This window comes from Mustela nivalis (assembly GCF_964662115.1).
Source record: "Mustela nivalis genome assembly, chromosome: 1".
Classification (NCBI taxonomy): Eukaryota; Metazoa; Chordata; class Mammalia; order Carnivora; family Mustelidae; genus Mustela; species Mustela nivalis.
The window spans coordinates 174,262,792-174,290,265 of record NC_139020.1 but is presented as its reverse complement, the minus strand read 5'-3'; the positions used below and the strand labels follow the sequence as shown (position 1 = coordinate 174,290,265).

The window sequence follows — 27,474 nt, the reverse complement described above, 5'->3', positions numbered from 1 at the left end:
ATTTCATTTCATTTCTTTGGTCTCTAACTATTCTGAAAATTTATGGTATGTCATAAAGTGTTTGATAGACTTATAAATTTTATTTTATTTATTTTTATTATTGATGCCTTAGAAGCCAGTCGAATTACATATTTACATCTTTGGAATTCGAATTTTATAATCTAGATTTAATTAATGCATGGATGCTAGTGCTTCATGGGCAGTATTAACTGTTTGAATTGTTAGATTTTTCTGAATACTCTGAGGGGGCAGCTCTCCAATTAAGGCTTTATATATCTTATTAATTAGCTACTTTACAATAGATATCACCCAGGGAACTGTGTATTCCTTTAAGGCGTTATAAGTCACTTGTTATGAAATAGGATTACAGGCTCTTTCCATTGTCTGTGTTTCTCTTCCTCAGTTGCCCCTTTTATCTGAGTATGAACAAATTCAATAGCTATCCAGTACCACCATTAACTTCAATACCAAAGAACACAGGGCTTCAACTGTAGCAAGTTACACTAAACAAGTGATTTGAATTTGGAGCTTTGGGCATATAATTACTTTGTAAGGTTCTACACATTACTTGCGTTAGGTATACTTTCTGCAAAATGACTTGTATAGCATTTGCTCTCCAAGTTAAGGCATTACCAAAGAGGTGGCATTGATATTTTATCTACAAGATCTTACCATAACGAATGTCCTCAACATGCTTTCCTGTCTTTTGGGGGAAATTTCATGCTACCTAGAGCAAAAGCTTGATTCCAAGATAGTTGCCATTTCAAATACGTCTCCAGCGTTGCCAAGAGAAATCTGCTACAATGAGTTGAGCAACAGGGAATCGAGGATTGTCACATGGCTCTAGCCAAATTGGCAAAGGAGCTGCATATAACCCACTGCCCCTGCGGTGCTAAGCCTTGAAAGGTCCTTGAATTTAGACAAAAAGCAATTCATTGTGACTAGCTGGTGCATCAGTAAGAGAAATGTCAGCAAATTCCTTCAACCACTCAGGAGTCGGGGTCAGGGTTGACCGGCAAGAGAACAAATACCTAGGAAATGCACAAAGCTTCTCAAGAAGAACTTTATAATCAATGAGTAAATCTTTAGGCTTCCAAGAATAATGATAATCTTTTGTGAATCACCATTTAAGAATGCAATACAGAGATGGAACACCCTCTAATATGTTCCATCAAGCCAGCAATATTATAAATACCTTCTTAAGGTCCTTGTCTTTTCGTAAGAGCCTGAGTAATTTTATCATTCAAAGTTCCCTATTAAAATCTAAATGTATCAGTATAGTGTTCAAGGAGAGTACATTTTGAACATTCTTAAAACTATCTTGTAAATAATTTCGTAAAAATAATCACACATTCGTGTTGGATTGCCAGTTCTACGTAATTGTGACTTTTATTCCCATTGTAACTGTGTTGCTCTTTTAGGAAAGTGTCTCCAGCATGGGAAAGAAGGAATATGTTAAAATATTGCAAAGTCTACTTTCCTACATCAATTCCATTTCATTTGAAATTTCATTTTCTGGGAGTGATTCCAGTGTGGAAGTTTCTCCTAGCAACTTAAAGTGGTCATGTTTCTCTATTCATTGTTATTTGTAACATTTTTCCAATGTGGTCTTTGAATTTTTAATTTAGTTTGGTTACACTTTGAATAGAATGTTTGCCTATCTCATTCAAGGGCTTCACAATAAAGCCAGACACAGAGGATATGTCTCTGCCTAGAAAATAAATCATAGTGTTTGAAGAAAAAAAGTATGATATCTATCAGAATTTAAAGTTAGTGAATCCTGTAGCTCAGAACTTATATCTCTGTGCAGAGAAACATGCACAGGTCTGTTGTTGCCAGTCCATGTTACATAGCAAAAATATTTGTTGTCCACACTTGTAAAATGTAGGAGAATTTTTAAAGTTATATAATTGCACCCCAGATTCTTAACAGTATTTTGTTCTGCAGGGGAGATAAGAGCCAAGATTTGGGGTATTGAATTTGTTAAAAATACTCTATTTTGGGGGTGCCTGGGTGGCTCAGTGGGTTAAGCTGCTACCTTCGGCTCAGGTCATGATCTCAGGGTCCTGGGATCGAGTCCTGCATTGGGCTCTCTGCTCAGCAGGGAGCCTGCTTCCTCCTCTCTCTCTCTCTGCCTGCCTCTCCGTCTACTTGTGATCTCTGTCTGTCAAATAAATAAATAAAATCTTTAAAAAAATACTCTATTTCTTAAAAAGAAGGTTTTAATATATTTCTTGTAACATTAAAAGTTAATGTTAAAATAATGTCTTAAATGATTTTTTTTATACTAGATGTTCCAAAATTCCCAAAAGAAAAAATTGACCCTCTTGAAGTGGAGGAGGGAGATCCAGTTGTCCTCCCGTGCAGCCCCCCCAAAGGCCTCCCGCCTTTACACATTTACTGGATGAATATTGGTAAGTAACATTCTGTTCCATCCATAGGATTTTAATCTCATGCATCATGTCCAATAACATAGGGAAACACAGATTCAAAATAATCTAAGATTATCAATGTGGGGAAAATTATCATTATGGAATGAAATAGATTTAAAAAAAATATATCCATCTATATAGTGTATTCCAAGTTTTAACTATTCTATTAAGAATGTATGTGAAAACCCTAGAAAGCCCCTAAATATTTATCTTGATTTTATCATATCTGAAAGAGGAGAAACTACTGAGATGGTAACATATGTCTATGAAGAAAATACTTTTTATATTCCAAACAACTTAATTATTTTTGGAATATCCATGTCAAAGTTGGGGTTGGCTTGGGTTTGTGTTGCTAGCTTTATATTTCTATTTTAATAATGTTCTACTTACTACATACGACCACAGAAAAATTAGTATCAACCTTAGTGTTTAATTTGCCAAAAAAAAATTGTGTTAACACTTGAGTTGAAATTCCAGCTTCTTGTAAAGTCCTTCTGGCATATACCTTCACTACTTGCCCTAAGTGTTTTCTCATTGTGGTCCCTAGAGAAAAATGATAATATTTCTATAGTACTTGGAAGAAAGTGAAAGAAACTATTCTTAGCCACAGGCAAACATTCCAGAGTCCAGTCACCCTAGAACATTCCAGACTGTATTCAGGAAAGACAGATTAATATCGCTCTCAGACACAACTTTTGGGGAGATCTGCTTGGACCAATTGGACCAGTTTTCAGATAAGCCAGTGCAAAAGTAGAGGCTTAGATGGTAAAGAGAGGTAGAATGTACAGACTGGTTGTCCACCAGTGGGCCTCTTTGGTTAATGGTGGAAAACATGCTCCCAGGTGTTTGTTTGTTTGTTTGTTTGTTTTTACTTCTCTCTCACTGTTCTTATTGTAAGACTAGACTTGTGAGGAATAGAAAGAGCAAGCATGAAAAAGGAAACAAAATTAAATAATAGGAAAGAAAGGAAAATGAAGGAGGGAAATAAGGCACAATAAAAGATAGTTGCCTCTATTAATGACAAGATGTTTCTTTCCAGAATTAGAACACATCGAACAAGATGAAAGAGTATACATGAGTCAAAAGGGAGATCTGTACTTTGCGAATGTGGAAGAAAAAGACAGTCGGAATGATTACTGTTGCTTTGCTGCATTTCCAAGATTGAGGACTATTGTGCAGAAAATGCCAATGAAACTAACAGTTAACAGTTGTAAGTCCAAATAATTTATCGTTCCATCGTGAATGCTGAATACAAATATGCCTGTAATTTCATTCTGGCTGAAGCCGGTTAAAGCTGGGTTGATATTTTCCGCCATTGTTTTTAGTTCAACTCTAGAGACTTCATCCAGATGAAAGAGACATCTGCAGCTGCACATCTACAGTAGCTCTGTCTTTCGGAGCCAGAAAATCAAATCTCAATTCACAGTACAAGTATATTTCATTTGACGTCTGCAGGATCTGGTCTTGGCAGTGGGTGAAATACACAGCAATATTCCAAGGTTTCTGAAGCAAATCTCAGGCTTTGATGCATTCTGATCTTGAATAACCAGCAGGCCACAAATGTGGAAGAAAACAAGAGTCAAAAATAAAAAGAGTGAATATTATAATTTTTATCACATCCAGCTTTGTTGTCCTTCCCAAACTGGCAAAGTTATATGAATTGCTTCTCTTCCCTCCTTAATTCTGCCGATGCCAGTCTGGGTTCCCAGTTGGGAAAAAGTCATTAGTGGGAGAAAGAACCGTAAGATTCAAAGGGCAGAGATAATCCCTGACAGTTCACTGACTGAATAATTGGCTCTCGTAGAGTCGCAACCTGGCATTACCATTCCATTGTCTAATTTGATTCATGTTTTTTTCCATTGTTACATGTAGATACACTATGCCAGGACTTCACTATAACATCCCTGTTGGCAGCCTCCATTCTCTATAACAGAGCTGTAATTTGTGTCCACGCGACCTGGATGCATCTGTGGTAGTTCAAGTTTGAGCTCATCATAATTTTTTTACTGAATATATCCCCAAAAATGATGTTCTAGTGAAGTATGGTTATATCTCATTGTGTAATCTTTCTAAAAGGAAAACTATGACTTTTCATTCATTATTGATATCAGCATCTACCATTATGTTTGTTTTTTCTTTCATTTTTTTTTTATTTCAGTAAGGCATGCTAATGACTCAAGTTCATCCACAGAAATTGGTTCCAAGGGTAAGTCAATCACATGAAGAGTGTTGGCATGCATTTTTGCCTTTTGTAGCTCACTGTCATCTCAGAATATAAATTTTTCCTTTAGTATCTTCATGAGTATATTAAAATACTAATATTTTTATAAAGGAAACCCCTGAGCATAGAGCTTTCTAATAACCCCTTCTTCCTTAAAAATGTGCAAAATAGTGATATTTATAAGTTCATCACTTTGTAAATATATATATAATATAATTCATATAGACAAATACACATACACTTGCATATATGTATGTGCATAATTTTTAATGGGTTAATTATTTTGCCTCTCCCAAAATGTCTGCCATGGTTAGTGACATTTTGATTGATAGCTGTTACGTGTAGAAAGGAAAAAGAAATGGTTGAGAATCAATAGAAGTAAAGAAACACTAGATTTAAGAAAGTCAAATGGTTATTTTTCGAATAAGACTTCTCAGAATACTTAACATGGGACTGTCCATTGTAACTCTGAGATAGGACACAGTCTGCAACATTTTCCAAACTCATTTGTCTGTGAAATATTCCATCTCCCCTGCCCCCACAGAACATCTACTAGAACTAGTGTTTTATGGAAGATGCTTGAGTAAACCTGAGTTCTGTAGTAAACTAGTTCTCCACAATGAGAAGAATCGTTTACTTGAATGCAACACATGTTCTTTATACCATCGGAACCATGGGCTTCATCTAAATATCTGGTACACTGGCAACACCAGAAGGTCTGAATGAGGGCTCTTTTGGGGCACCGTCATTTTGATGGTGGACTGATTAAGTATATGTCCCCATCTTTATTATCATAGAGGTTGATAACCCAGTCATGTTTATTGTATCACTCAGTGAAAAATAATTACATAGAATGTTCAAAAGCTATTTTTCGATAAACACATGTAAGGAAGCTGTCACATGTAAACACTGCTACCAGTGCCCTTCATTTCTCTTACTCTGAATGTCAGCTGTTTATACTTTCCACATCATGTCGGATCACACTGACACTGGGTGGGGTGGGGGGGAATTTCTGTGAACATTTGGAAATGCTTTTAAAATTTACTTTGAAAATGGCAATCCTCATTTGTCATTGTGTTTGTAAAGTACTCTTGAGAAGTGACAAATGGAATGATTCCATGATTCCATATGTAGTTAGAGTGCTTGCTAATCATTCCCTACAACAGTGTTCTCTTTGAGGGGCTAAGAGTGTAAACAGAGTCACCTTAAAGAGCTGGGTGACTTCGTGGATGTGTGGGTTTCACCACAGACTTCCAGAATCAGAATTTCTAGGAGTAAGGCTTAGGGAGCGGGGAGCGGTCTTACAACAAGAATCTTACCAAAGACTTAGGTACATTAAACTAAATAAAAAGACATACACAGCCATCAAACATGGCCAGGTATGATTAAAGTATGCAATATGAAATCATGGACTATCAGTTAACATTTAAGGGCTTTCTTCAAGGAACTAATTATCTTGAACTTCTGGAATTTAAAGATGTGGTTTCAATCACAACCTTCTTAAAACTTGGGACTCCACTAAGTTAATGCATCTGAGGGACAACCCATGCTTCATGGTAGGAATGAGTCTGTTTAAGTGGTGATATATTAAAAGTGTGTCTATGTATGTATACATAGGTACAGCTAGGTGTATGTATGTCAGTATGTTTTGAGGAAGATTTAGTGCCACAGGATTTTAACGCTTTTAGTCTGGAAGAAGTATGTGATTTTTCTTTTCTGTGTTATAGCCAATTCGATCAAGCAGAGGAACCCCAGACTGCTGTTGCCTCCTCCTGAACTTGGCAGCGAATCATCAGTTACCATCCTCAAAGGGGATACCCTGCTGCTGGAGTGTTTTGCCGAAGGCCTGTAAGTAACTTGACCCCCGTTCCTGACTTTGTCCATCCATTTCTGTGAAGAATAATGCCTCAGTTAAGCAGTTAATCCTAGACACACATTTTTAAATGATTTCTTTAAAAAAAAATTCTGTTACTACACTTCTGGAGGAAGCAATTTGCACTTCACTCTACAGATTTCAGGCTGTGACTGGGATTGATTTATAATTAGATTGTTCTGTCAGTTTGTGATAGTGTGAATGGAGGTGACAATGACAACATTCTCCTTACCTAAGCTGGTGGGGAGATGCCATCCTTAGAGCTTGAGGTTTTTAGTTGTCAGCCTCTTCCTATTGTGGAGGGGTTTCTGTCTCTCTGCTATCACATTTGTCCCCCTCCTTCTTGTTATGCAATGAGCTCTGATTCCTTTTCAGTTTCCTCAGAGGCTTATCTTTTATTTCATCGTGTTGCCTTTTGCTTATAAGGAGGTCTGGATCATGTAGTTTTAGAGAGCTTCACCCAATAATATAGTTAACTTTTTGTATCTGAAAAATCAGGGCATGCTTCGAAAACCTCCAAAAAATACCTAAGGACATTTCCCTAGGTCATCTGTTAAAATTGTTACATTTGTTGAATAAGTATCCTAAGCCTATGCAAATAAGGGCCATCTTATTTAATTCCAAGTCACGAAAGGTTGCCTTTTTCCTGCCACCCTCCTTCTGTGCTTACCACCACACGTCCACGGCTACCATTGGGAATACCGGGAAAATACATCCCACCATTTCAGCACCTGAGTTTACATTATTAGCTTGTAAGCTCAGGCCTTCTTTAGGCTGGGCACCTGGTTAGTGAAGTAGAACATGAAATTTTTAAAAATTGTGGTCATTCATAATTCACCATATATTCTGAATGGGTGATTTTGAATTGGTTTTTGAAGAAAAAAATTCAATGGTTTTGCAACCCCTAAGCTTTGCAAATGTCTCTTTCATCCAGCAAAGGCACTGCAGGTTGCAAGGCACGTGGGTGGCTCAATTTTGGCTCAGGTCATGATCTCAGGGTCATGAGACTGAATCCCGCATAGGTCTCTATGCTCAGGGAGAAGTCAGCTTGGGGTTCTCTTTCTCTCTCTCTCCCACTCCCCCTTCCCCACTACCTGTGCGTCCTCTCTCATATAATAAATAAATAAATATTTTTTTAAAAAAGAGGGTGGTATGTGAGCTTATGTGTTTGAGATTGCCAAAGTGTATTTGCTGTCAACTAGTTAGATAGGCCTTGTGACCCACAGGCTCTGTTCTAGAAGTTTGGTCTCTCCATTAAGTGAGAAGATGAAAGCCTCAGGTTCAGTGTGAATCATGATGGGAACCACCTGCTCTGTTGTGGTTATTCATGGATGTTCACAGCTGTAGCAGCTTAGTTCTTTCAGGATACATCGCTATTCTTGGTTGACGCCTTGGGCAGGGTGAACATTTCAGAATTCTTTCTTTTTTTCTTATTTCCCATAAATGCCATAATTTACCTCTTGAGTTGGCTGGGAACTGCATGGATTTTCAAAATAACAGAAATGCTCTCATGTGCTTTTTGGAAAATGCAGTGTCGTGAAGTAATATATAAAAAGAATATGGACATGCATATCTTGTGTCCTCAGGACAGGATGATTCCCGAGGGATTGTCAAAGGGTTTTCATCAGAACTGGCTTCGTCTAACTCACATTGGGTTTGTGTTGGATAATCTGTCTGACCTGGTTCTCCTTCGGATTTTACATTGTAAAATTGTTACAGTTCTTCAAAATTGTTTTCTAGGAAGTTTTTAAACCATTAGTGTTCTGTAGTAGCAAGTCGTTATAACGAGGACATTATACACTTTATTAAGTATCAGGTGGTCTGTTTTGCGCTTTACCTGCATTAGCTCATTTTATCCTCACCACATTTCAGGGCTACCATTATTCCCATTTGCAGTTTAGGTAAATGAAGCCCAGAGGCTAGAATTCACATCTTCAAGCTCAGCGTAAAGTGGAGCTGGGACTCCATTCTTTCTGCCTCCAGAACTTAAACTACCTCGAAATTTAATGTGTTTCCCTATTATTTCAACCAAATGAACTATTCCATTCAGTTAAGGGAAAGAGGTAGGGTGTGGCCACAGAGCGTGGTGTTGTTTTCTGAATCGGAAGAGGCCTGTCTGTCGTAGATATTTCAGTAAGTGGTTAGTCACAATGAAAATGTTAACGCTATTAATTAAAACGGGAAAAACTAAACAGGGTTTCGATTCTACAGAATCTGTGAAGAAGGCAGAAATTTTGAACAGTTAAAGTGACACTGCGAATCTCCTTTGGAAGAAGAGGCAGTGAGTGGAAACTACATGTTCATGTGCCAATTCACACTCACTCTCACCCTGGAAAAGCTGCTTTAGGGTTAGAGGGAGATATGGTCTCTTCCCTCTGGCGATCTTTGGGCTCACACTGTTTCTTCTCTCTCTCACCTCTCTGTTTTGTAAAGTGGTCATAAGATAGGTGTGATTCTATTGCAAGATGCTGCATTATAAAAATGTAGAAACTGTAAGGAAGTATACAAGCAAAAAATTGGCTGGACAAGGACCTTGAGAAACAAAAATTTGAGATTATGAGATAGTGTAAGTTTGTATATTAAAAGGGATTAAGCACTATATTTTCCAGCAAAATCTCATGGCTTGAGGTGCCTGGGTGGCTCAGTTGGTTAAGCCTCTGCCTTCAACTCAGGTCATGATCCCAGGGTTCTGGGATCAAGCCCTGCATCAGGCTCTCTATTTTGCAGGGAGCCTGCTAACCCCCTCTCTCTGCCTACATATGGTCTCTCTCTCTCTGTGTCAAACAGATAAATAAAATCTTTAAAAACAACAACAACAACAAAACTCATGGCTTAAATACTGTTAGTAAATGTACCTTAAATTTTTAAAAAAGAGGAAAGAAAAAATTTTTGACAAGAATATTACTGGACATCTTTGGAATGGGATAGATGTGTCCCTAGACAAATGAAATCTCATGTTCACCTGATACTTAAAATCATTTTATTCTGTTCTTTCAAGAGATAGATAGAACTATACTAGTTTTTGAGGACTGGCCAAAAAAAAAAAAAAAAAAAAAAAAAAATCCTGCAGAAAGTGAGATGCTTGCACTACTGAAGCCAGGACTCATGGAAAAATTGGTTTGGAAGAACCAAGGCCCAGAGCAGCCTTTAACTTGGCAAACTGCCATTTTGACAGATGGCCTGGAAAGCAAGCACTTAAGAGACTTGAGCTCTGCATCCTGTTAGGTGGTATGCTCAGGAAGCCGGCAGCTAATATCCTCTCCCAGCTGCCTGTCTGAGCATCATTGCTGTTCCCCTCAGAAGTGTGCCCTGTGCTCTCAGCCTGGGCAGATACAAAGTAGTGGTTCAACATCTGAATGGCAGGTAAGTACTTGAGCCTTGAGTAGAGGAGGGGAAGAGGGTAAATGTATGTAAACTAAAGGACCTACATCTTTACCTCCAGTGTATGTTTTTGCATGATAATGGGATTATTTTAACTGTTGCCTGATCAATACATTCTGAGATAAATGACAGACAATATGAGGTAATTGTTCAGTTATCAACTAATAGCTAATTAAATTGGCTACCAGCGCATATTCCAAGAATATACAATCACAAAGAAAAAGGGGATGGAAAAAGCACAAATATAATAAAACACAGTGGTAGAAAGGACAAGTTTAGTATTGGACAGACTTAAGTTCTAACATGTCATTCATTACCCCAGTGACTTTAAGCAAATTAATTAACCTCTTGGAGCTTCAGAATCCTCCCTGGTAAAAAGTGATGATAATAATGTCCATCTTTAGAACATATCAATGTCTTGTGGCTATTAATAATAAAAAACAGAGTGAGGAAGGAAAAGCAGTGTCATTAAAAATAGCAAAATAAAGTTTATTCTATTCATGTAGCCCAACTAGAGAGGAGAAATAAAAAACTATCAGTTAAAATCAGCCATCAGTGCTTTCCACATAATTTTTTTTGAAGATTTTATTTCTTTGAGAGAGAAAGAGAGACAGAGCAAGTGGTAGGAGGGGTAGAGGGAGAGAAAGAATCTCAAGCAGATTCCCTGCTAAGTGTGGACCATGTCAGGGGGCTTGATCCCAGGACCCTGAGATCATGACCTGAGGTGAAACCAAGAGTTGGCCGCCTAACCCACTGAGCCACCCAGACAGCCCTCCTCATAGTTTTTAAATCACAGTAGTCATAGATGGCACCTGTTGGGTCCCCCAATAATGGGTTCCCCAATAATGGGTCTGTGATTAAAGGAGTGAGACTGATAAAAGGCAAAGGTCAAACAAAGCTTTATTTCACGCCAAGCCTCAAGAATCAAACCAAACGTTCAGGGCCGCGCCTCTTACAGAGAGGGTGACCCTTCTCTGTTTCACAGACTAGCTTTTATAGAGCAAAGGCCATGTGGTTGGGCCTGGCCATGCACAGGTGGCCAATGAAGTTTTAACACACAGAGAAAGCTGCACAGTGATGCTAGGTGACCAACTGAATTACATTTTACCCTAGTAGACATTTGAACTAACCTATCACCTTAGTCAGAATTGGTGCCCAAAAGGTGCCCAAAGGGCAGAGCCCATACTCCTTGGTAGCTAGGGAGATAATATGTGCCCCCACTGATTGAATACCTCCACCTGGCCTGACCCACCCTTGTATTTGGACTTTGTTTCCTGGGACTGGTTTCCAGGACTTGTTTTTAAGTAAGTTCCCCTGGGGGGTGGGGTGGGCAGAGTCAATTTAAGTTTTACTGCATAAACAACAAAATGGCAGTTCAACTGGGGTGGGGCTGCTCTAGCTAAATAGACCCTTACATTCCCCCCTTTTCTTTGGAGATTAGTCAAATCTTTGCCTTTTCAGCCAGTTCTATTTCCCTTTTTAACGGCTGCTGGACTGTTTTAATGACTCCAGTCTGATTTACCCAGAAACAGCATTTCTCTCTTACGGCTACACAGAGCCCCCCCCCCCCCCCATTCTAGAAATAGTATGTCAGGCCCTAATAGTCTGTATTTCCCACCTATATTTTAACAATAGGAGCAACAATGAACTCAATGAACTCATTGTTTCCTAGTCTTAGCTTTAGTCCATGATCCGCGGGGTCCATCGGCAGCGGCATCCATCCCTGGGCGGCGTCCTCATCCTTGGCTTGTTTGACGTGACCCGCGCGAATCCAGGCCCTGATGCCTTCTACTTTTATTGCTGTGGGGGTGGTGAGGATGACAGTAAATGGCCCCTTCCAGTGAGGCTCCAAGTTTCCCACATGGTGGCGGCGTATTCAAACACCAAGTCCCCAGGTTGTAAGGATGTGGCTCCACCTCCGTCTCTGTCTGTGTGGGCAGTCCAGATCCCTGCGTGGGCTCTTTTAAGACAGACTGTAATGCCTGCAGTGACCTTGGACATCTGTAGTGCCTTGGTGAGTGCAATCAGCTCCGCTTTTCCTGCCGAGGTTCCGTGTGACAGGGCTGTCATCCAGAGTTTTCAGGAGAAACCACCGCAGCCCTCGCATACCTCTTTCCATCGACCATGTAGCTACTCCCATCTGTGAACAGAGTCATCTCCGCATCCGGGAGGGGAGTGTCTCTGAGATCCAGCCTTATTCCTACGACCTGGGTTAGGACCTCTCCGCCGTCATGTGGGTGCTCAGCCAGCACCTCTGGTAGCAACGTGGCTGGATTTAGACCACCAGAGGCTGGAAGGTCACTTTTGGTTCGTTGAGGAGGAGGGCCTGATACGCTGTCACTTGGGTGTTTGTCATCCGCCGGTCTGGTGGAGTCCGGAGAAGGCCCTCCATAGCGTGGGTGGTGGTCAAGATAAGATTTTGAACCAAAGTCAGTTTGCTTGCATTCTTGACCAGGAAGGTGGTGGCAGCAATTATGCAGAGGCAAGGGGGAACCCAGCCACTACTGGATCTAGTTTTTTGCTAAGATAGGCTAATAGCCTTTGCCAAGGCCCCAGAGTCTGAGTCAAAACTCCCTCGGCTACCCCTGCCTTTTCATCCACATACAAGTGGAAGGGCTTGGTAACATCTGGCATGGCCAGTGCTGGGGCACTCAGTAACGCTGTTTGTAAGAGTCCTTCCTTTGCCAGTTTGTAGAGAGGTCGGGCCATCTTTGCAAACCGCGGTATCCACAGCCTACAGTAGCCCACCGTCCCAAGAAACTCCCTCTTGAAGATCCAAGCCTAAATAAGTGTCGTGGCTCTGACAAAGCCGTGCTTTCGTTGCTGACACCTGATAACCTTTTCCTGCGAGTCCATAAGAGAGCTCTCGTCCCCCGCAAGCATGACCCAGAGTCCTCAGCGGCTATTTCCACTATTCCCACTAACTCAGATTCTTCCTTTCAAATCCTTCAATTTTCTGAAGTTTTCTCCTTATATCTGGGGCTGACTGATTGGCAAAGGCAAGATCATCTAAACGAGCTATCGTGCAACTTCTCTGACGTTTACCTCAAGTTACCTACCTTAGGTAAACAAACATTTAAAGACAACCAAATCTAGAATTTAACATCCGTAAAGGTGTGTTATTAAAACTAATTTTTCTCTCTAAAATAACCCTCATTTCCAGAGATCATCAAATCAGGACTAATTCATTTGAAAAACAAGTCCAGTTTTGACAAACTTGGCCTAATTATTTACATAAGCTCAGCAAGAACAGTAAGTAATCATATAGATCTTTTGGAATTTGCTTTGCTGGAACTTTTTATAAGGAATCTCTAGGTTGAACTTTTAGTAGCCTCTCTGGGCCAGAAGCCAAGCCACGTACTTGGCATCAGACATGCCTGCAATACCTGTCAGATTGGGTGAATTCCTCTTCCTGAGGTCCTGACCCTGCCAGGGAGTGACATTCTCTACTCACCTGGTGAGGCTGCTGGGAACTCTGTAAGCAAGGTATCAGGCCAACAGTTCCAAAAGGCTTTAGGGCTTCAGGTTTTATAAAGTCAACGTTCGTTCCTTTAAGCTGTCTGGTCATATCTGAGTCTTTTCAAATATGACATTCCAGTCAAAGCCTTGGTAAAATAACCCATGTTTCCAATGGTGTCCTGTTACAAGGAGAACAGATTCTTATTGAACTTATGCAAATGACTGATTGCCATGGAAGAAAGAATACTTACTAAGACTTTTGGTTTCAGAGGGTTCAGATAGAAAAGTTGAATGCCTTGATACGTTTATAAATGAGTACTTTTACATCTCTGTAAGTTACAGATAACTTAAGAAAAGGTTTCCCTAGTCTGGAGGGGCAAACATTACAGAACCAGTCATGTTTAAAACATTAAGAGACACAACATTACAACCTTTCAGTTCATCTAGTCCCATGTTACCACTTCTGGTTTAGTCTGAATGCAGCTTTTACTTCTGGAAATTCTTACCCATTTTAGTTCCAGGATTTTAACATATCAATTTTAACATATCAAAGACCTGTATTTGTCCTGCAAGTCTCCCATATGAATTTCCTTTGGGATGGAATCCATCTTACAAGGGAATTAAAACAATTACAAATGAAAAAACTCAGAATAGATATGGTTAAATATCAAGTGATGACCCTTATCAAAACATTAAAACTTTAGGAAATGTATAGAACCTCTAGAGTAGTTACAGTATTTACCCAAATGTAACCCAGGGTTTATCATCGGTTTAGCAGTACTCCCTGAGTAACTAAGCATATCAAGGAAAAGCCTTATGAGTCAAAGACATCTCATTTACAACTCTGGGCAGGCAAAGAGAAAACCATTTACACTTTTTTTTTTTTTTAACAGATCAATTAACTAAGAAAACTTTGCCCTTTTAAACAGAGAGAAAACCAGCTTTTTTATACCAGTGTCTTTCCTTTTTTTATTCTTAAGCATGCAGCCTTAAGATAGTAAGTTTACAGGGTTTCCCTCCCATCTTGAATGTTGTTGCAGACAAAGGGAGGGGGATCTTTCAGATGCTGTCCTGCTCGTGTCCCTCGGGGGAACTTAGGAGCGTCTTAGCTAAGGTCTGTCCGTATAAGCCCTGGACGAGGCTACTCCTTGGAATAGATGACCATTATGCCATATGATGCCCCACGAGACTCAGGGTGCAGCCCACTCAGACTCCGTGGCTGAAGCAGTAGAGCCATACAGACACATTCACATAGTCGGGCACTCTTCAGATTCAAACAGGTTGGACACCCCGCTCTGGGTATCCCTGGCTAATGGGAGGTGAGCAGTCTCCCTTTCCATTCTTTATAAATGAAACTAGCTCAGACAGGCTAGCTCAAACAGGATCAGGCATCTGGTCTTTTTCTCTCTTTCTACATATCTCCTACTTTTCTACATACAGACTTGCTTCCCTTATTTCCATCAGTCTTAGTTACACTTAGCAAAATTTTGTACTCTTAGAAATACCTTATCCTCTACGAAAGACTAAATATAAACCAGTTGTGAACTGTTAACAGAATTCTTTGAAGGCAAATTTATGAATCAGTTAAGCACAAAACATGTTTACCAACAGATTTCAAAAGGACAAACCTAGTTCCAGAGACCAGCACTCTAGCATTTTATCCCATTTGGTTTAAAATTTCAGGTTACCAAAGACTTTGAAAGCTACTTTAACAACTACCCATTAAAACTTTGAGACAGGGGCGCCTGGGTGGCTTAGTGGGTCAAAGCCTCTGCCTTCGGCTCAGGTCATGATCCCAGAGTCCTGGGATCGAGTCCCACATCGGGCTCTCTGCTCAGCAGGGAGCCTGCTTCCTCCTCTCTCTCTGCCTGCCTCTCTGCCTACTTGTGATCTCTGTCTGTCAAATAAATAAATAAATAAAATCTTAAAAAAAAAAAACAAAAATCTTTGAGACAGCCAATTAACCATCAGTTTAGTCATCTCTTTGCTAATAGATTTCAACAGATTTTAACACAGATTTTAACAAATAACACGAGCTTATTTGATCTTAAGTAAAAACTCTGAAGTTTCACATTTACTACTGTTAACTCAAACGACCTGTTTATCCTAAGAAACCCAACAAACCTAACTTAGTTCCAATACTGATTTACGTTCCACCTGGGCCCATTCCACTTCGAATGTTTACCTGAGACCTGGATGGGAAGATCCGGAGTGGGGGTAGTAGGTCCAGGGGGCGCTTTTGTTTCCCGACAGCGAAGAACAGACCAAAGTGCCACTAGAAGGCAGAGAAAGGGTTCCCAGTTCTAGGGCTCATCAGCTCCAAGAGAGGAGCAGACGCCATGCTTTCCCGCCAGCAAGGGGGAGGGGCTAGGCAGTCTCCATTGGGCCAGAGAGGGCAAGGAATGTCCCTGATACAAAGATAGTTTCGGCAGCTGCCGGGAATATTTTTTAAAGTCTCTGTCCCGAGTTAGAGTAACCCCAGTTGGCTCCAGTTATAGCCCTAAACACACGAAATGAGTGAGGGAGAAGCCCCACATCTATTAGGAGGAACGGAGAGACGAAAGTCAGAGTCCCCTTACTCTCTGCTTGCCCCATTCCTTCAAACACAACCAACAACACAACATACTACAAAAAGACAAGACAAAGACAACCGCAAACCCAGCAGCCCTCACCCAGAGCCTGCTGCTGGTGGGGGTTTTCTTGGCCCCCTGACCGCCTAGGAGGACTGAGACCCCTCGGCGATCTACCAGAAGAGGGATGGGGCGTCCCCGCATCCACCTCAGCCCTGGGGAGCATGGCTGTGTCCAGCTTCTCCCTGGTGGGCCATACCTGGAGCTCCGCAACCCGACAGACAGGATCCTGAGATCTTACCTCTGGAGGCTTTTCCTAGAAATTACGATGCTGGCTCAGTTCTCGTCGTTTAATACCAGACGAGCCCCCAATATTGGGTCCCCAATGTTGGGCCCTCCAATAATGGGTCCATGATTAAAGGAGCGAGACTGATACAAAGCAAAGGTCAAACAAAGCTTTATTTCACGCCAAGCCTCAAGAATCAAACCGAATGTTCAGGGCTGCACCTCTTACAGAGATGGTGACCCTTCTCTGTTTCACAGACTAGCTTTTATAGAGCAAAGACCATGTGGTTGGGCCTGGCCACCCTCAGGTGGCCAATGAAATCGTAGCACACAGAGAAAGCTGCACAGTGATGCTAGGTGACCAATTGAATTACAATTTACCCTAGTAGACATTTGAACCAGCTTATTACCTTGGTCAGAATTGGCACCCAAAAGGTGCCCTAAGGGCGGGGCCCATACTCCTTGGTAGCTAGGGAGACAGTATGTGCCCCCACTGATTGAATGCCTCCACCTGGCCTTGACCCACCCTTGTATTTGGACTTTGTTTCCTGGGACTGGTTTCTGGACTTGTTTTTAAGTAAGTTCTCCTGACGGGGGTGGCGGGGGGTAGAGTCAATTTAAGTTTTACTGCATAAACAACAAAATGGCAGTTCAACCAGGGTGGGGCTACTCTGGCTAAATAGGCCCTTACAGCACCCATTCTCCACTTGTCTAGTTTTTATGAACTGGGATTTTTCTTAAACCCAGCGGGCTTGATTCCCCACTTCTGTTTTCCTCCCTAAAGTGGAGAAAATTGTACTCTTGATGTGTGACAAGTTCAGTTTGGTTTTATTTTTGTTTTGTTTTTGCTTTTTTTGGTTTGTTTTGATTGGGTGATCTCATCTTTCTAAGCAAAGGAGATGTGGTCCATTCCTTCTTCGCTCCCTCAGCAGAGGGAGAAGGCCACCTGGGTGGCTGTGTCTGTGCAGAGCCCACCTGGACCTAAAACAGGCTGTTCGAGGTCCAGTGAACACATTTGGCTGTCTCATCGGAGCCATGTTCTCCACTATCAGCTTCATTAGGATTAAGAGGATATCATGGCTTTCCGCTTGCTGTTGGGTCCTACCTTAACTTGTTTTCCAAATTCATACAGGGAAGAGGGCAGTGATTATTATCCACTTCAGATCCCTCACAAGGAGATTTCACACTTGAAGTATATCTTGTAAATACTGAAAATTTGAAGAAAACCTTATGATATTTCTGTAAGTCCCATTATCCACCCTTTAATCTAGCCACAGCTATTCAGTTATTATAAGTAGTCAGCCCTCTTAATAGAAGCAGCTTGGTTTCTATAGAATCAGACTAATCAAGGGACTTTCAGTAGAGGAGACCTCATCAATCTGATGTTCACCATCGGTGGTGGGGTGCAGGTCTGTGCACTGGGAAGGCAAATTTTTATTTACTGGAGCTCTGAGTGCACACATAAAAAACAATGTGTTAAGGGGTGTGTCCTGCGAGGCTCTTTGAATTTAATCTTGCACTTTAAAAAATGTTTATCACTCATTTATTGTTTTGCAGACCAACTCCACAGGTTGATTGGAACAAAATAGGTGGTGATTTACCAAAAGGAAGAGAAACAAAAGAAAATTATGGCAAGACTTTGAAGATAGAGAATGTCTCCCACCGGGACAGAGGAAATTATCGGTGCACAGCCAACAATTTCTTAGGATCAACCACTCATGATTTTCATGTTACAGTAGAAGGTACATTCCCCATTTATTTTTCTATTAAAAAAAAAGGTGAATTGCTATGTGTAGTGGACCTACACTTCGAAAGCCTATATGTTAGAACAGGTAAGCCATTTAAACTTCTGATTTTGGTATAGGGGCTAGATTATATTACACTCCAATGAACTAGATTTGTCATCTGTCCCACAGAACTTTATAAAAGGGACAAGAAAAGATGTCATGTTCAAGATTAAACACAGATGACTTCCATATATTTTTTTTATTAAAATAAACAAATAATGTGCATACTATTAAATCATAGAAGTAGCATTACAAAGGAAGGAATTATTATGATGAGTATTATGTTGAGCTTGTTTTCCAGGCTTATGGTTAACTTGCTATGTCCTTGATCAATTTGTTTCACCTTTCTTTTTCTTTTTTAATTTTTTAAAAGATTTTATTTATTTATTTGACAGACAGAGATCACAAGTAGGCAGACAAGCAGGCAGAGAGAGAGCCCCCAATTAGGGGCTCCATCCCAGGACCCTGGGATCATGACCTGAGCCGAAGGCAGAGGCTTTAACCCACTGAGCCACCCAGGCACCCCTGTTTTACCTTTCTGTACCTCAGGTTCTTCCTCAAAGAGAGTGTCAGACAAATTATCTTAGTTCTTTTCTAGGTGCATTATTATTATTATTATTTGTCCTTATCTTGTGTGCACATGACATTCAATATATTACTTACTAGGAAAGAGTAGATTGGGTGCTAAAGATACTAACTTTCTAACAAAAGATGGAAAATACACATTATATTCAAGTCCTCTCCGTAAATCCAAGCCTTTTAATCAATAGAGATTTAGCTATCATCTCTTGTATTCACAGAAACAAGTAGGCCATGATGTCATCATTTAAAAACAATCTGCATATCATATCGTGTAGATAACAGCAGGAGCTGTTCCTACCCTGAACCTAAAAGTTCTCCAGGCATCTCATGAACTTGATTGACACAGACTGCTTTCTGTGGGTCTGATTACATAAAGGTCTCTTCTCTACGGTTTGGTTGACTGTATTGATCAAATTAATGGATTGATTACTGCATTTGTACTTCCTTAGTACTGTGTAGGCTTAACTAGTAAAAGGAATCGTCTCTTTCAGGATGCTATTTAGTGGACTGATGCTCTAGGGTTCCCATTTATATTCTAGTAAAGTTTACCTCTTAAGCCTTCAGTTTGTGCAGGGAGCACCTAAGTAAAAGACTGACTGTTTTAATTAACAGGGAAAAAAATGGAGACTCAGACATAAATCCCACTTATAAGTAAATGTTAAGATAATTGTTTTCGTTGTGCTGCTATTGGAATAACACTGCATTTCCATGATCTAGTCCACGATGTATATGATTAGTTAAGTTAGGAAGAATGGAAAACCAGACATGAGAATATCATTTTCTTTGATTGAAAAAAAGCAAAACCTATGTAGGAGAAATATTACACATTTTTATCAGTATTGCGCGTAAGTATCAACAGCTGCTAACTGATATATTCCTCTGACTTTAAATTATTCACAAAGAAATTCAGAGAGGAAAATTTGAGAAGTTTGTGTATATATTTTTAGTCATCATTTGATGCTCCTATCTAATTCAGCGACACCATGCAACAGGGATATTTTTCTGTAACCTTTTACCCCTGCCCCAGCGCAAACACATAACCACAAACCAGACATATCTAATTGTTAACTGCTCTTACTCCAAGTTGCTGACTATTAGAAATCCTTCCAGATGGCTGGAACATTGCTATGGTAGCTGAATATTTTAACAATCTGGCCACGGTTTTCTTGACTGTAGGACTGAAGCTTTCAAAAGAATTGCAAGGGTTGCAAAAAAAAAAAAAAAAAAAAATCAAGGATGTAAACTTAATTACGCAATTTAAAATGTTGGCTATAGGACTCCAAAGGAATCTCGGTCTCCTGAATGAATTGTCCTCACTATTCATAAAACAGCTATTAGCACTATTGAGATGTAAATTATGTTTTTATCAGGAACATTTAATCTTTTCTCCTTAATGAGAAGCTACTAAATGTGCCCTCAGTTGTATGTTTTAGGCGTTTCTCTTCACATATGCAACTGAAAAGCAAATTGGGCTCAAGAAGTCAGTTTTTCTTTCTTTTTAAGTGTGAAAGCAGTAAATGTAAGCCTCATTAATCATAAGCATGGATGAACTTAATTTTATTCAGTTGTCTTCTGCTTTCCTGTACCTTCTCCCCGCCCCCCTTTTTTTTGGTCTCTTGTTTAGAAACTCAAATGAAATAACAAGGGTTATTGTAGGATCACAGAATGATGCTACTGTGAACCTTGAAAATCAATTCCATTCTGAAAACACCCATTTGTGTTTAAGCATATATTATGTTGTATTCTGTCTATGTGATATTTTTTCTTTATTACTAAACACAACCAAATTCTGCAATTTAAGTTACAACATCCTAAATATGAAAACCATGATCATTTTCAAATTCTGTAATACTTATAATAAAAACAGCCAGGATGTCTTGACTAGGCACAGCTTTCCTTTCTAGGTATCTATGATATAGAATATTACACATCCAATAAGGAGATATATTGAAATATCATCTAAATATTCTAAATCCAGAAATCAGAATATGACCATAATCACATTTTTAAAAAAGATTTTATTTATTTGACAGACAGATCACAGGTAGACAGAGACAGGCAGAGAGAAAGGGGGAAGCAGGCTCCCTGCTGAGCAGAGAGCCGGGGGCTCCCAGGACCTTGGGATCATGACCCGAGCTGAAGGCAGAGGCTTTAACCCACTGAGCCACCCAGGTGCCCCAACCATAATCACATTTTAGCTAATTATTTAAAAAGACTCTCACCAACAGCATTCATGTAGTAGACTTTGGAATCATTTAAGACTTTTAAATTTTAGGGCACCTGGGTGGCTCAGTGGGTTAAGCCGCTGCCTTGGGCTCAGGTCATGATCTCAGGGTCCTGGGATTGAGTCCCGAATCGGGCTCTCTGCTCAGCAGGGAGCCTGCTTCCTCCTCTCTCTCTCTCTCTGCCTGCCTCTCTGCCTACTTGTGATCTCTCTGTCAAATAAATAAATAAAATCTTAAAAAAAAAAAAGACTTTTAAATTTTAGTGTAATAGGAAAATATTTGTATATAGTTATATATCCATAATGATCTTAAGAAGATATCATGAACTCAAACACAATTCATTGATATACTTAAGAAAACCTCCTTTTCAAATAAGCTGTTATTTCTAAAAAGTTACAATTAAGTCCAAGTTTGATGAACCTAACAATTTTGATTTAATGGAATATAGGTATTTAGTAGGAATCTGTTACTAAGCAAATAGCCTCCGTGTTGTTTCATAGATACCAAATTTCCTATTTTATGTTACTTCATTTTCCTTACAGTGATAAACGTCTCTAATTAACTTGCTTATTATATTCTGAATGTTCAGTTATTTGCACCTCTGTTTTTAACAGCATAGAGAAATTATCATTTTTAAATTTACAATTATGACAAAATGAGTTAAGTTTCAACATAAGTAGTTTTTGTCAGTTACCACGTATCATAGGATAATAGACAGAAGAATGGGATTCAGTGATGATGTTGTCTCTCAGGATTTTCCAATTTAGCCTCCCCCCAACCCTTCCTTGAGCATTTTTTTCATCGTTTCAACTAGATCTTACCCTTCAGGAATAGAGTTACGTGTTCTAAGCTTGGGAAAACATTTGTTTGTTCTCTCTTCCTGCACGTCCCTAGCATTAGTTCACTCACCAAAAATATCCTGACCCATAGCCAGTGCCCTCAGGCTCACTGTGTGTTCTTTGGTGAACAGAATAGCTAGCTAAATGTGTGCAACCAAGACATGCGATTATGAGACTGTGAATTACTAGAAGTGAGTGGTTCCCTCCTATCCAAGACTCCTCCTTTCCTCCCTGTGCCTTTCTCACAGGAGCCTTGAGGGACCTATCATTTCTGTTCAACTCATAATTACTCCACATGTGTCTGTTCTCACTGTGCCAAGCAGAGGTAACACAAGGAAGACTAAGAGGCCACCCTGGCTCTTCATTTATCTGAGAAGTATAAAAACAAATGTCCAAGCATATATATATATATATATATATATATATATATATATATATATTTATATTTATATTTATATTTATATTTATATATAAAAGCTTCTCCGAAAGGGGGAAGGTGAAGTTTAGTGATGATTTCTAGTGAATATACGATATCTTGGTATCAGCCTCCGGGGGATAGATGTCGGGGCAGCTTGGATTTGGAAGCACAAAGTGGAAGTCGGTAAAGCGATATGGCCTTGGTTTCTATCAGTGGTCCAAATTAATAAAACAGTAATTAACTAGGAATAACATCACATTTACACCGGATCTCAGTGCTACTCAGTTTGTAGGTCTGCAGATCCATGGAGTGGCAAGAACACAGAATGGGGCTTCTTGGGGCACCTGGGTGGCTCAGTTGGTTGAGTGGCTGCCTTTGGCTCAGGTCATGATCCTGGAGTCCTGTGATCGAGTCCCATATTGGGCTCCCAGCTCAGCGGAGAGCCTGCTTCTCTCTCCCTCTGCTTGCTGCTTTGTCTCCTTGTGTTCTCTGTCTGTATCTCTCTGTCAAATAAATAATTAAAATCTTAAAAAAAAAAAAGAATGGGGCTTATTTTCTTGGTGACACTGAGCAAGTTAGATGGCGTCTTCAAGGCTCAGTCCTTGGTCCTCAAGGAGAGTTGGATAGGGTGATAACTTAAGCTTAACATGGACACCTAGGTGTTAATGATATTTGTAGGATGACAATACAAATAAAATCCTGATTTTCTTATGCGTATATATTTAAGGAAATGTCATCATCACATGATCTTCTTATTTAATTATTTTAAATATCATTGATAACATTAATTTCAGGTATATAACATAATGATTCAATATTTGTAAATATTAAAAAATGATCACCAGATTAAGTCTAGTTAACATTCATGGCCATGTAGTGACAAATGTGTTTTTTTCTCTTGTGATGAGGTCTTTAAAGATCTACTCTCGTAGCAATACAAATATATAATACAGTATATTGACTATAGTCAACATGCTGTACATTATATCCCTACGATTTATGCTCTTACGTTTAATTTTTGCTCTTAAAACAATAGTCTTAGTTTGCTGTTGTACACAAGGAAATTTTCATGTTCATGAAACTTTTTTCTCTAGCGCAAATGCTTAATTTTATTGTGGTTGTTTGAAAAGATAAAAGTAACAATAACACCAAAAATGAGCATACATGGGGCGCCTGGGTGGCTCAGTGGGTTAAGCCGCTGCCTTCGGCTCAGGTCATGATCTCAGGGTCCTGGGATCGAGTCCCACATCGGGTTCTCTGCTCAGCAGGGAGCCTGCTTCCCTCTCTCTCCCTCTCTGCCTGCCTCTCTGCCTCCTTGTGATCTCTGCCTGTCAAATAAATAAATAAATAAAATCTTTAAAAAAAAAAAAGAGCATACACACACATCTCAGAGAGTCATATGCAGTTTATAATTTGAATGTTTACATTTTAACCTACCTGACTAAATATTTACAGATTATAGATTATGAATACACAGTTTTAATTTAAGATTTTGTAACTAAGCCCACACCCCATGGAATAATTACTAGGGCATGTATGTTGCTTGGACTTGAATTTGCTAGTTATTTGTATATTTTTGTTTTTCTTGGTGCATTCATAGGCATTTTCATTTCACATAATCTTTTTGTTTCCTCTTTACTTAAAAAAAAAAAAGCTGTTTAAATGACATTTTTTTCATTTTATACATATATGTATCTCTAAAAGAGTTTTCTTTTTGACAAAAATGGAAATCTGAAAATGTCTTGGGGGAAATAACCAAGCAACACTTAATGGGAATTACTACCTGCAGGTATTGTGCAATTTTTTCCTGGAATCAAATTATCCAAACCATCCACACTTTAATCTAAATCTTTTATTCACTTCTGACAGAGTAATAAACTTAAGGTGACAAAGTAGGACAGTAATATTTGCACTAAAGACAAATGTATCTTTCTGTCCTGAAACACCACTTAGAATTATACTGTCGGAGCATTAGGGCATGTGAAGATGCAAGTAATTTAAATATACCTTTAACCCCATTGTTTTGAGGACAATAAGCTAAATATTGCTTTTAGGCTTCCTTCTCCTTGCCTTACAAAAAAATAATCTCTAGGAAAATCATGTTTCCCAAATTTTCAAGATAGATAAGTAAATATGGATATATAAATGCTACAAAATCATTAGGAAATATTTAAGATAAATGCTGAACATTTTAATTTCATTTAAAAATTCTGAAAATACATTTATCAAATATCAGCCTTTTCAGATGCCTTGCTGCAGCTTGAAAATAAGCTGTAGCCAGCACTAAATAAACTTAACCATCTGCTTATCCCTCCTTCATTTTCTGTTAATGGGATAGATACATGTGTTGCCGAATAAAGTGATTGTATATATGCTGATTTTATTATACATGCAAAAAGTCCAAATTAGATCACACATGCACACATACACACACACCCTATAACACAAAAACAGTGCCCACCTTGCCTTACAGAGCCAAGTACCCAAAAGAGCTAGCGTGCACCACTTTATTATGTCTGCCATCTGCTGGTGCATTATAGAAATACAGGCCTTAACATGTTTGGACCTTCTGACACAGATAAAATCACTCATGATCTCTTCACTTTACTTCCAGAGCCTCCTCGCTGGACAAAGAAACCTCAGAGTGGTGTGTATAGCACTGGGAGCAGCGGTATCTTGTTATGTGAGGCAGAAGGAGAACCTGAGCCCACGATCAAGTGGAGAGTCAATGGCTCCCCAATCGACAGTGAGTGAAAACACTTCTGATTCAGTGCTGAAGGCAATGGTGCGCTGGGATGGTTGATAGTTGAACATCCTGCGTTTGTATAAAAATGCAGGTGGGAAGTGGCTGGGCTATCAGGACAGAACCAGCCAGGGAATCCAAAATCGTGTCTTTCTAAGCATTTTGATTTATGCTCCGATTTATGGAGAAGCTGTAAATAATATTCGTATTCATTGGGTCATTACATTAATTGTATATAAAAATATGGTTAAAAAAAATAAAGCAGGTGAATGGGAAAGAGAATCCAAGGAGGAAAGCCCATCACTTTCTTTCTCCTTGAGGAGAAATAGGTGCAGCGACCCAGTGGTTGAGAGCATAGGTTGGAAGTCAGGACTTACTGTAGACAAAGGCAACAGCAACCTTGCCCTGGGTTCTGCTCTTCACAAGCACCTACTCTGACCATTCTTTGGTCATGCTGGCCTCCTCTATTATTTCCGGAATTCACAGGGCCAGTGAGCCCTGCAGAGCTTGGACACATATCCCCTACCCCAGGCTTCCTACATGTTCTCAGTGGAGCTCCAGTAGTACCCAAGACCAGAAAATGCCCTGTCCAGTCAACTCTGAGCCCTCCTACAGGGGATGAATAAAGGCTGAAGACCGATTGTTGCTATACCATTTCCAGCAAGGAATTCTGAGAAGTCCAAAAATCTTCAATTTGAACCTAGAGGTCTGGTCAGTTTGAATGTCTTTGTGAAAGTAGGATAGAACAAATTTGTAAGGTGATTATCTTAATTTTCAGTGTTTACTTTGTTATCTGTTGCTTTCACAAGTCCCTTTTGTCTTGGACCCACTCATGTCCAGGGTAGACATCCAGGTGGTCCATAGACCTAAGGTCCCATCTAGGCTGTGTACCTTCCTGGGAAGGTGTGTGATCTCCAGCTGTTCACTGACTCTCCCAAAGCTTTAGTTTTTTAACAGCACAACAGAGCTAATGGCAGTTGGTTGTGATTGAATGAGTTAAATGAGGTCAACCACTTTCATTTCTTCTTTTTGTAATGCTGTGGAATCAGGGTTTACCATGGGGAAATCAGGGTTTACCTCGGATAGTGGCTTATCTGTAGAACACTGTGGTAGTTTATAAACTCTGGGGCCAGAATGCCTCTGTTTGCTTCTAGGCTCCACCATTTACTAGTTGTGTGATGGGGCCTATTACTGACTCTCTTAAAACCTGCTTCCTCATCAGTAAAATGGGCGTAAAAATTGCAGCAACTCTTGGGTTGTTATATGGATTAAAGAAAATACCATGCAGAGAATGTTCAGGAAAGGGACACTCCTAAACTATTGTTTACTTTTATTGTTGTCATATAGCAAGCATTCAGGAAACCTTCACCCTCATTATTAATATCCTCAAATTTGAGATTTTTTTTTTGTCATCTCCTCAAGAGAGCAGACTAAGAAATGAGAGAAGAGACTTCAGGTAGATCCGAGGGAAATGAAAACAATTGTTGTTTATAAAGAATGTTGAGGATGCTGAAATAAGGAATGCAGATTCTCTGGACAATAAAATCATAAAATTGTATATCTGAATGGCACTTGACTGTTTATTAAGGACATTCACATATTGCTTTGAATCCCCAAATGAACATTCTTAATGGAGGGACAATTATTCATATTTAACCGATTGATTCTTTCATTCAGTAATATTTATTGAACGCGTTCTTTGTGCCAGGTGCTGACTGGCCTTATTGCTTGGGAGGTAGCTGTGAATAAAATGAACCTAGCTGGGAGAGTCGATCAATAGACGAATAAGCACATAAACGTGTGCTTAGTGTGGTGAATAAAAAATAGCTGAGTAAGGGCTGAGTGTAATAGTTCAGGACCTAGAGTTGCTACTTTCTTTTAAGATAATACCAGTAAGCCCCCTGTGGTGATTTACCTTTAAGGAGAAGGCCTGAAGGAGGCGAGGGAGGTGGCCACGGAAATATGTGTGGAAGAGCTTTCAGGGTAAAGAGGTCAGTGAGTGCAAAGACCCTGAGGTGTGTTCAGAGTGTTGATTTCAAGCAAGGAGTCCGGGGTGGTTGAAGCTGAGTGAGTGGGCAATGCTAGGATGTGAGATCAGTCAGCAGGTACAGGGGCCCTATCATGCATATCAAGGTGAAAGCCTGCCTGGAAACTGGTGATTTTGTCGTAAATAAGATGGGCAGCACATGGAGGGTCTTGAGCACAAGAATGATGTGATCTAATCTATTAACAAAAGATTGTTGCGACCACTGAATGGAGAAGCGACTGCGGGACTACTCCAGCTAGAAGTGGCCTGAAAGACCCTAGAGCTGAGGGCTAGTTTGGTGGCAGTAATGGTGAGGTTCTGGATGTCTTCTCAAAGTAGAGCCAGTAGGTTTGTTCCTGGATGGGGAGGTCAGGGCTGAAAATAAACTTACACAAGACAGCACAGCTGAATAATGGCAGGTATAGAACCAAAGCCACATCTTCACAGTCTGAGGTTAGTGTTCCTTCCATAGCTCTTGACCACAGCTCTCCTTGCTCCCCTGCAAATGGTTGTAACCATCTATAGGTTGGGATGCTTGGTGATGGTGGGCTAACTAAAGGATCTGAAATCTCTCTGAGCTTATAGGTCTAGCAATTCTGTATCCTTTATATGTAGTATTTCAAAATTCAACAA

General features: G+C 39.8%; 1 protein-coding gene across 21 annotated transcripts in view; it reads left to right on the top strand.

Annotated features, from left to right (window-relative positions):
- CHL1 (cell adhesion molecule L1 like) overlaps positions 1–27,474 on the top strand; it is a 219,986-nt gene that overhangs the window by 148,204 nt on the left and 44,308 nt on the right. For 20 of the 21 annotated variants that reach the window (XM_082739888.1, XM_082739894.1, XM_082739877.1 and 17 more), the window contains 6 exons: positions 2,292–2,414; positions 3,472–3,642; positions 4,591–4,638; positions 6,381–6,501; positions 17,779–17,963; positions 24,687–24,818. In XM_082739888.1, coding sequence (XP_082596014.1) covers positions 2,292–2,414; positions 3,472–3,642; positions 4,591–4,638; positions 6,381–6,501; positions 17,779–17,963; positions 24,687–24,818 — 780 coding nt within the window. The remainder of the gene's footprint in view (positions 1–2,291; positions 2,415–3,471; positions 3,643–4,590; positions 4,639–6,380; positions 6,502–17,778; positions 17,964–24,686; positions 24,819–27,474) is intronic. The other variant, XM_082739883.1, reaches the window with a different exon arrangement.